The following is a 10,015-nucleotide window of genomic DNA, read 5'->3' on the forward strand; positions in this document are numbered from 1 at the left end:
TTGTAGACAACACACATGGCAACAATCACACTGCTGATGCCACACACTTAGTAAACCTTTAAAAGCTAAAAAAAAAGATCGTGGAAATGTTTTAAATTCATGTTTCCACAACAGCTGAGTGATGCATCTTCTGTCGGAGCAGAACCACACACACCGTGCCCATACATCACAAAGCACGGGTCATTGCAATGCGTTGAAGACCTGGGTCACCTGACCCAGCTAACAGTTGTGTGTAGTCTTCAGAAAATAGGGTCTCATTTATTGATTAAAGCTTGACTGGTTGTGATGTATCGATCTGTGTGACTGGTAAATCAAGCTCTTATGCATTACACACACTCCAGATTATTACAGCATGCATTCTGAATTGAACTGGACACAATTTTAGACATGCTAAATCTTTTCTAAAAATCAAATTTATAAAGGAATATTCCTGAAATAGATTTCATTTTATGAAAAGATACAGTAAATATATATCGCCAGTCCTGAGCACTGGTTTGTCAAACATTTGTATGGGAAAGTAGATATTTCCATTATAAATGTTTTAATATCTGTACAGCTATTGCTCTACCTGTCTAATATATTTTGTACTACTGTAACCTCTGTAATCTCTGCAGACGTGTAGCCTCTTTGTGTCTGTCACATCTCATGTTTACTTCCTTTATCTCTTTATTCTCATATCTGATGAGCCACTACACTGATTACCACAGCCAGCTGGCTCAAGATAGATGGTCTCTTATTAGTGTTTATAAAGATGTGTGTCAAAGTCCTAATGACTAGTTTACAGAAAATCCCTAGTATAATTAACAGAACAACTTTATTATCTCTAAACTCTTCCATAGTGAGGTCTAATAAGTCTGAGCTATTAAAAAGAACCAATACTCCCAATACAGCAACTTGCTGGAAACTATTTGAGAAAATGGTGGCTGAATGTGTGATACTGTGTAATGTGTGATACTGTTTCATTCACTTTTATTCACACGTTCTTTGAATAATCCAACAAGTGATCAGGAGATTTTCTTGTTATCTGAAAAACAAATACTATATGCTGAAGTCACTGTGTGTAAGAGTGTGGGGCTGTACATCACCTCTGTATCACCAACAATTTACTTTTATTTATTGGTGCATGGAAGCAGATTTACATAACAGCAGATTTGTATATAATAGTCTGAAATATAAGAGTGTATAATTCCGAACAGATCTAGGCCTACTATATTCTTAAGTAATAATATTAGGCTAGATATCTATTAATATATTTAATATCTTAGACTATTACACTGGCTATTGTAAGGCACGTTATCTTATCCTTACACTATTCCACACATCTGTGTCTTATGGTAAAGTTTCAGATGGCAAAACCAGTGCATAAATTGCAGGATCATTTGTATTTTTTTATGGTTACAATACTTAAAGTGGTATTTAGTATGTCTTGTATGTACATTTACTACTTTTGAATTATAAAGGTGCGCTCATTGAGCTTAACGCACAATTGATCTTATAAGGCATTTGCAGTGTATATGGGTTAGTTTAAAAAAATATATTCCCTGTGATTACTAAAATAAGGCGAATTAATCATCGAAAAAAAAAAACACAACAGAGACATCACAACTCCATCTCACGTAAAGAGATAATTGCAAGTTTGCGTGGCCTCGTGACGCAGATCTCTTGATGCAGGCTGCGGTAAAGGGTGTGACCTCAAGCCTTCAAATCCTTCAGTCGGAAGCGAGAGAAAGTCAGAAAGAAAACGTGCCCGAAGCACGAGGACCTGCGGGGTTGCGGAATCAGTGCGGGAGGATCCATGAAGACCATCCAGTGGCGCAAAGGAGCCTGGGAAGGCGCAAGCGGCAGCAGCGGCGCAATGAGTCCTTCACACAGCACAAGCCTCGCACTCGCCCTTCTGCTCATCTCAGCCTTACCGCCTTGCACAGGTATATATACTGTTTATCTCCTCTTCATTCCACACTGCATGCTTCTTATATTCATTTACACTCTTTCTTTATGGATAGAAGCGCGCGCGCGTAATGGAGAGTCCGTGCGTAATTGGAGAGACCGGGCTTCTGTAGTGCGCTGAAAACGAGTAATCGTGGCATTAAAACAACTCTTCAAGACCAGTGAAGTGATAAAGTCTTATAGCAGAGAGACTGAAGTGCAAGCAACAAGTGATAGGCTACGAAAAGAGAGTCATTTGTGGCTGTTACTCCACAGTCAGTCCTGACCGCTACTGCGTGGCGCATTTCAGCTCATTAAAATACACATGTATTCAAAATAAACAATGTTTGTATTAGCATAAAAGACTAGCAGTCAATTTAGAGACAGAATATGATCAGTGTAAAACATTCTTTTTGGGCGTAGAGTTAGATACACGCCCTTGGATGAGTAAAAAAAAAGAAAAATCCATTGATAAAATATTATATGAAACAGGACTGCAGTGTAGAAATAACAAAACACTGCACAGTGGAAGTATTTTAGTGTGTACAATTCTGTCTCAGAATTCAGACATATAGGCAGTATACTGATTTTTCAGTTAGAGGGTAAACTGTTTGTGCAGTCGACTTTAAACTAACATTAAAGAAGACAGGTTTTTCTTTATGAGCGCAGATTGGCGTTCTGGGTTTTCAGTTACATCTCTTGTGAACACACACTTCTGAGTGCTGAATTATCACCTATAGCACTAAATGGACTATTGCATTATTTGCCTAAGCTTTCCTGGGTTTGTGTAAACACTGTGTTCAGTGTGTAGGGGTGAGTTGTGCGCCTGTGTGCTGTTCAGTGGGAAATAATCTCCTGAAGTTACCATGCAGAACTTAACAATGGTCTGAAAAGCATTTACAAAACTCTTGCTCTTTGCTGTAGAGAGGATTTTTTTGTCACTCCAACTTCAGTGACATAAAACTATGTGTAGAATAAAGCCATACAAGAGTGAAAACAATACCTATTACTTTTTTCTATTACTTCAAGAACCAACTCACTATCCAAAGCCAAACTTTTAAAATGAATTAAGTGCAATTTGATTGAGAAAATGATTACCAGTTTTTGTTAGTTGCATGTTTTTATATCATGGTGAGGACCAAATGTCCCCCAAATCCAACACTGTCGGATATCTTTGTGGGGACAAGGATATAAAAACAAGATATAAAAACATGCAATAAAAACATGTAGGTTTTGACCTTATGGGGACATTTGGCTGGTCCCCATGCATACATCTACTTTTTTAATCCCAAAGAAAGAGCAAAAAACAAAACAAAACAAAACAAAAAAAACTGCATTCTTTATTAGAAAAACAAAACAAAAACAAAATAAAACAAAAAACCCGAAAACTAAAAGAGCCAAACAGTTTCCTTTTGGTTGTTGAGGTTAAGGTAGGGATTGGATTTAGGTCCTCACAAGAATAGTGAGACAAACATGTGTGTGTATGTGTGTGTGTGTGTGTGTGTGTGTGTGTGTGTGTTCCAAGGTGCTCCAGTGTTCCTAGATCTATCCACTACAGAGAATGACAAGCTACTAAACCAGGTAGGAACCATCCATTCACTCATATATCATACATAAGCACACATGTTGAAGATATTATTATTATATAGATTATTATATAATATATTATATAAGATTATTATAATCTTATTATTTCCCTCATTATTCCTCCCCCATTTTTTCCTTTAATATTTCCTTTAATAACTTCCTTTCTGAATTCACAATAACAATACATTTTGATCTTGTTTTAAAGATTGTAAAACATGCTGTGACTCAAATCCAGGGACGGTACTTATTTAATGACTTACCTCTGCTTACTGTGTTCATGTGAAATCGGGGGAAATGAGTGACTACAGAATTGCTAATAAATTATAAGGAACAGAGAGAGAGAGAGAGAGAGAGAGAGAGAGAGAGAGAGAGGAACGGTGGTCAAAACATTCTTATCTCACCCCATAATGTGGAAATACTGTTCAGTGCATAGTTTAATGCTTATGACTCACAGTGTATTTATAAAATGTTGGGGTTATTGGTTGATGCCTGAATTTTGAACATGGAAAACATTCAAGTGGGTTTAACAGAAAAGTGCCGTTTACCTCCTGTATCCTGTCCCACAGATAGATAACGCATGCTCATCCCTCCTTTCTGAAGAACGACCCCTCAGGGTGAGTGAGGCTTTCTTTATACAAGGCTGCGGGTCTTAATGTTGCAAATAAACATTTTGTTTAGGGCACTTTGGCTCCGGATAAAGCTTCGGAGTCCTTGGAAAGCATCCCTGTTAGCCTGAAATGATCCATTTGCATGAAAACTATGCAATTAAACTGTCTATAACCTTACGCTTCTCCTTCAGACACTGGACACACTGTGGGATCTGTGTGACTTGATGCAGGGTGTGTTGCAGAAATCTCAGGTAAAGTCTTTCATGTTTAAATTATATCACTGAATATTATCTTATGAGCTTTGCTTATATAAAATATTTTGTACATTAACCCACATACTGTAGCCAGTAGCATGCAGCTAGTCTACTGAAAACATTGCCTTAAGAAAACAGATCTGTGGACGACATAGTTGAGGTGAAGTTTGACTGTGTTTGTATATATACAGGAGCTGGCAGCTCGAGAAACAACAAAAAGGGTAAAGATCCTACACACACACATACATACACACACACACACACATTCACATTCACTGATTTCTCAAATTACAGTCTAACAGCATCATAACCTCCACCTTTTTTTCTATTTCTGTGTGGTCCTGTAACCATGTGTTTGTGTACCTGTACCTGTTATATGTCCTTTTACGCGTGCATACTTGTATTTTTATGTACGTTTGAGTGTGCCTCTTTTTTGCTCTTTTTGTACATATACATCCTTTGGTGCGTCTTTGCACTTGTCTCGACGTGAACGTGTTTGTTTTAATGTGCGTTTACGTAGTTTTTATTTCATTACACTAAGCCGAATACTGGATTGCCTGATGAGACGGTACGTTGTTTTTAAGAGCTCTTTTTTCTCTCCTTTAGTCTTTGGCCTGCTGCTTACTTGTCACTATACTGCTAAGTTGCACAGTGTTTGTTTACACTTCCAGCTGCATATTATTATTATGTGTAAGGCAGTAAGACAGTGCACACATATATATATATTCACATGCTCAGGGATAAAGAATAATGAGCATCACTTCCCCTCTGTAAATCTGACGCTTACTTTGTGTGGCTCTCTTGCATGGAGTATGTGAGTTACCTGAGTTACAGATGGATAGGAAAGTTACAGATGGATAGGAAAAAAATGAGCTAAACAAAAGATGTAGAAATAAGACGATTTCTTTCAAAAAAGGAAGCGTTTTTGTTCATTAGCAAGCTCTTACATTATTCATTACAGTTTGTCATACTTTTCATTTTTTTGACAGTTTTCCTGCAAACTTTCTCTCGTGACAGTTTTAAAATTATGCATGAAATTATTTTATACATTTATACATACTTGCATGCTGGTTTGCATGTCTGTTGTACTACACAGTTAGTTTACATGAAAACTGACATCCTCAGACTAGCACAGGTATATGTAAGTGTGTAACTCTAGAATTTTCAGAATGGTAATGTGATACAATTAGCAGGAGTTTTATATGGTACATACATCCATTTCTGTCTTAGACAGACACACTTTCATTTTAAGGTGATGATTGCAATGCCCTAACCTAGTTCCTATGTCTTGCAAAGTCTGTACTTTTGACAGTGGACTCCAAATGATTCCTTTCAGAATAGGCAAAAATAACAGTTTCCCAAAATCCAACACGCACTTAAACATCATGTAGATTCACTGACATGCTTTTGAACAAAACCGAGTTTCATAAATAATTACAGTCTGGTACTAAATCATTTGGAGTCTAACGAGCTTTATCGAGTGTCCATGACATGTTGGAATTCCGCTCATTATACATTTCCGGCATCTCTGTAAACTCTAAAATGTCCAAAAGCCCAAAAGGCAGCATTAAAAGTAGTTAGAGTTATAATGTCAAGATTTAACTCTATACATGTCTATAAAACATGTATAAGTCTGCCCATTCATGAATAATAATAATATGTAATGCGACTAGCATTCTCTTACACATTAGGATCTGCAAATTTAATTAGAATTTTCTTTTACCTTTATTAGTGTTTGATTATTCTTACTTACATCTACAACATTTATTCCGACGTTATAATTTGAAAATGTCTTTCCATAATTGTTAGAGTTGACATTTCTGGCCTATATCTCTTCATGCCATAACTCTTCATGTTCGTGTTGTTAAAGTTTACGTGCATTCTTCAATTAAAACGTTTTATTACGCATAATAAAAAATAATAATAATAAGACAAATAAAACTGGAACACTAATTTGCTTGAAGAAAATGATACCATTTCCTACTTCCTCCCAAGGCTTAATAAAAGAATCTATTACTTTTTTAAGAGAAGATTTTTTTTTTAATCAGAGCAGGGATGTACCTCTGTCTAATTATAACAAATACAATAACTACTGAACTTTTATATTATTCATAGTGGAATTACTTTTATTTCTATTACAGTTTGAATGAATATCCCTGGTTTTTTTTTTTTTTTTGAAAAATTGCTTGAATACCATCTACTTAAAAATCACTCAGCTCATAGAAACTGTTTTAATAGAAAATGCACTATTATTTCTAAGAGATTTTATTTTAGATGTAGATGTTTTAAACATTTTTTTTCAGAAATCATATCAAAGTTTGCTTCAGGGATTTAAAAGGCACTAATTTGGTATAATGACCCTTATACAAAGAAATCATTTCTGAAGAGGTGAACAGCTCTGGGTAGAATCCCCAGTCGCACAATCACTGTATTTTCAACATGACATGAACGCATTATCAGCTATCTAACATTAGATGAATCACCGCAGAAATAAAGGGTTTTTTAAGGGACCAGCTGATGCACCTATAGCTACTAGATAGAATGTACAATTATTAAATGAAAACTTCAAAATTAAAAAGTTATACTTGAGCTACATTTGTGGATAAACCCAAATGTGCTGCCATTTTCCCAAAGTTAGAATACTGCAAAGAATCTGGAAAGCAAAGTGTTCATCAGTTGATCCTTTTTTTTTTTTTTCACTTTAATGAAATGATTGAACACTATAGCAGAGGCTTTACCCCTTGCGAAGGCTTTAATTATGTCAGTTGGACTGCACTGACTGTCTTTTGGGATATGTGTGTATGTATGTGTGTTTGTTTGTTTGTGTGTGTGTGTGTGTGTGTGTGTGTGTGTGGTGTTGGCACAGAGAACATACTTTTGCATGGCATTTGTGAGAGCGTGTTTTTGCTGCACTCTGTGTAAGAGACTATGGATGTTTTTGTGTATGTGTATGTCATTTAGGGCTGTAAAAATTCTGCACTGACGCATTACATGGTGATCACAGTGTACATTATTATTATAATTTAGTGGAGCTACCCTGGTCCTACTGAGAAATACATAGAGTCGGAAAAAAAGACTTAAATGTTACATTTTTTTTCAAGTGCTCCAAAAACTGCCCTATCACCAAAACACACAAACCCCTCTGCTACGATGATCATGTGACTTCAAGGCCAGCTTTGACTTTTATTATTAAATTATTTCTTTTGGGTATTGGATTAGGAGAAGTGCTGATGCATGTGCGTGCGTGTGTGCGTCTGTGTGTGTGTGTGTGTGTGTGTGTGTATGTGTGTGCTCAATCCTCTGTCCTCTTTGCAATCCACACCCTAATTCTTCTGGCAGTTGTTCATGGTTGTCATCTCTCTTTGTGTCCCTGTGTGTGTGTGTGTGTGTGTGCGTATATGTCAGTCCACTGTGTTCCACCCTCTCCTGCAGCTCATACCGCAGCTCCACAGCAGAAGACGCAGAAGAGTAGCATCACATGTATGTATCCTGTGCATGCTTCCTCTTCATATCGCTTGTACTGTTACTAGGACTACATTAACAGACAGGGGAATGATCTCATCCTCTTAAAGAGATCTCCTATCTCTCTCTCTCTCTCTCTCTCTCTCTCTCTCTCGCTGTTCTCCACTTCCGCTGTGTTGAGCCTTCACAACCATGCAATTACATCTCTTAGATAGATGTAATTGCGTTGCCGTCATTGACACTTCAACATTACATCTTATCGCGCAAGAGTAATGATGGAGTTACACACTACTACTATAATTAACCAGTGCTGTAACATCCACTGATTTTTACTGTAACTTAGCATGTCATATCGTGTAATGGTTTGTTTGCTGTTTTTTTTTTTTTTTATTATGAGCTGCAGGTGACATCATTCTAAACGATTTAAAAGGAAATTGCATCCTCATTTAATACGTTATGATTCACATTTGCCATAATGATTCATTTAATTAGGTCACATCTCTGAGGCATTTCTCTTGCTCATTAGTTGTTACATTAATGTTGTGTACGCATGACATTTGTGTGATTGTCATAGAATCTGTTGGGATTCAGGATGATACATGCTAATGTGTTCATTTTGGTCTCAAAGTAAATATCTTAAGTCTTTTGCATACTTTACCGTAAAAGTCATCCCAAATGTTTTCCGTTTTACACCTATAAAAGATTGAGCGTGTGTGTGTGTGTGTGTGTGGGAGTGTGTGGTGGTGCACTTGCGTTTGTTTCTGCTTACTCTCATCCCTTCCCAAGCATAAATGTTGCAGTTTGCCTCAAAATTAGCGGCATTAGCTGTTCTTTTCCATTCGCCTGGTTATTATCGACTAAAATTATCTGCACTGACCAGCACTGTACAGCACAGATACTGAAGCATCAGCGGGCATGTAAAGCAGCTTGTACTCTTAAAACATTTTGAGGATGTTCACCTGTGGTCTCATATAATAGCTTCCACAATAAACATTGTGGTTATAAATGGTTTTTTGGAGCACAATTCTTGGGATTAAAAAAAAAAAAAAGTCGACGTTGTAAAGATCCTGCCTTGCTTTAGTAGATACAGTTTATATCCAAAACCTTACAAACATTTTAATGCCATGTCCAGGTTTTCTACATTCTAATATTCAGTGAAAAATGTTAATCTGTCTTTATGGGTTTATGGGTCCAGATATGGAAAGACATCAGCTATCAGTTGGCACTGCTGAAACAGATTAGGTGATGCTGAAGGAGATAGATCATGGAGAATGCTAGATGTCTCCCACAGTTCAGCCAAAAGAACTAGAATCCCAGTCTTCTGTTTTTAGAATGACGGCATCTCTGGATCATCTGAAACCAGTGAGGCGCTGATATTGTGTATTATGTTCCTGATTCATTGAGTCGTTTAGTTCATTTTCTTCTACGACTCTAACTGCATTAGAAACTTAAAACACTTCCAGCAGGAGTTTGGCTGGATGATTAGTAAGGATATATTTTATTGAAAACTGGCCATGTTTCAGGTTATGTATATCTAACACAGTGCTCTTTGTGTACAGGAGACCCCACGCACGATCCAGAGCAGAGGATACTTCTTATATCGGGTAGGTATAAATGATCACTCACTTGTTCTTCATGTATTACCACGAAAAAAAAAAAACGACTTTTTTTTGTGGAAACTTCTGTAAGTCTCTTTGCATAAGACAATCAAATGATGCAAACGTAACTTTAAGTTGTGTTACAGCAATTGGTTTATGTGCTTGAGAGTACATACTTAATCTAGAGTTATTTATGAGACTCTTTTTTCATTTTGCAGCCACGTAATGGGAGACGATCTACAGAATATGTGTAAAGATTAAAAAAACATAAAAAAACAGAGAATAAAAAAAGAAAAAGTACCCAACGCCACTTACACCCTCATAAACAAATTGAACAGTGGCCTCCTAGACAACTTCTCTTAACCTGTATGTTCTGGTCTAAAACTCTCTCTGAGCTTAGCCATTTTGTCTTTGTATCACAACATGGTGCTTTTCCTGTGGAGCAGCTGATTAGCCTTGATAGAGAACCAGAAAACCCGAGGCACCTGTCCTGCTTGTCACCCCTCCGTGGTGTATAGTGATATTGAATGTACATAGAGAATTCAAATAAAAATCTTTTTGGGTTTTTTTTTTTTTTTTT

At 36.8% G+C, this 10,015-nt stretch overlaps 1 protein-coding gene across 2 annotated transcripts; it reads left to right on the forward strand.

Moving 5' to 3' along the window:
* The first annotated feature begins 1,595 nt into the window (after nt 1–1,595).
* Nucleotides 1,596–10,015, forward strand: nmu (neuromedin U). 2 transcript variants are annotated; one of them, XM_053242245.1, is made up of 9 exons: nt 1,596–1,925; nt 3,452–3,507; nt 4,080–4,127; nt 4,313–4,372; nt 4,567–4,596; nt 4,896–4,943; nt 7,781–7,855; nt 9,397–9,441; nt 9,654–10,015. In XM_053242245.1, exons 1-9 carry the CDS (start codon nt 1,796–1,798, stop codon nt 9,687–9,689), a joined length of 528 nt encoding a protein of 175 aa, XP_053098220.1. In that variant the 5' UTR covers nt 1,596–1,795; the 3' UTR covers nt 9,690–10,015. The 2 variants fall into 2 exon arrangements, with proteins under 2 accessions (XP_053098220.1, XP_034169731.2); XM_034313840.2 differs by lacking the exon at nt 4,896–4,943 and having other exon boundaries at nt 1,605–1,925.

Source organism: Pangasianodon hypophthalmus, chromosome 19, assembly GCF_027358585.1.
Source record: "Pangasianodon hypophthalmus isolate fPanHyp1 chromosome 19, fPanHyp1.pri, whole genome shotgun sequence".
NCBI classification, from domain to species: domain Eukaryota; kingdom Metazoa; phylum Chordata; class Actinopteri; order Siluriformes; family Pangasiidae; genus Pangasianodon; species Pangasianodon hypophthalmus.

Bases quoted from the DNA above. Each gene is read 5' to 3' on its own strand.
- nmu (XM_053242245.1), top strand. From the start codon at position 1,796: ATGAAGACCATCCAGTGGCGCAAAGGAGCCTGGGAAGGCGCAAGCGGC. The intron at 3,508-4,079 runs GTAGGAACCATC...CCTGTCCCACAG, and splicing joins ATGACAAGCTACTAAACCAG to ATAGATAACGCATGCTCATC. The intron at 4,128-4,312 runs GTGAGTGAGGCT...CTTCTCCTTCAG, and splicing joins CTGAAGAACGACCCCTCAGG to ACACTGGACACACTGTGGGA.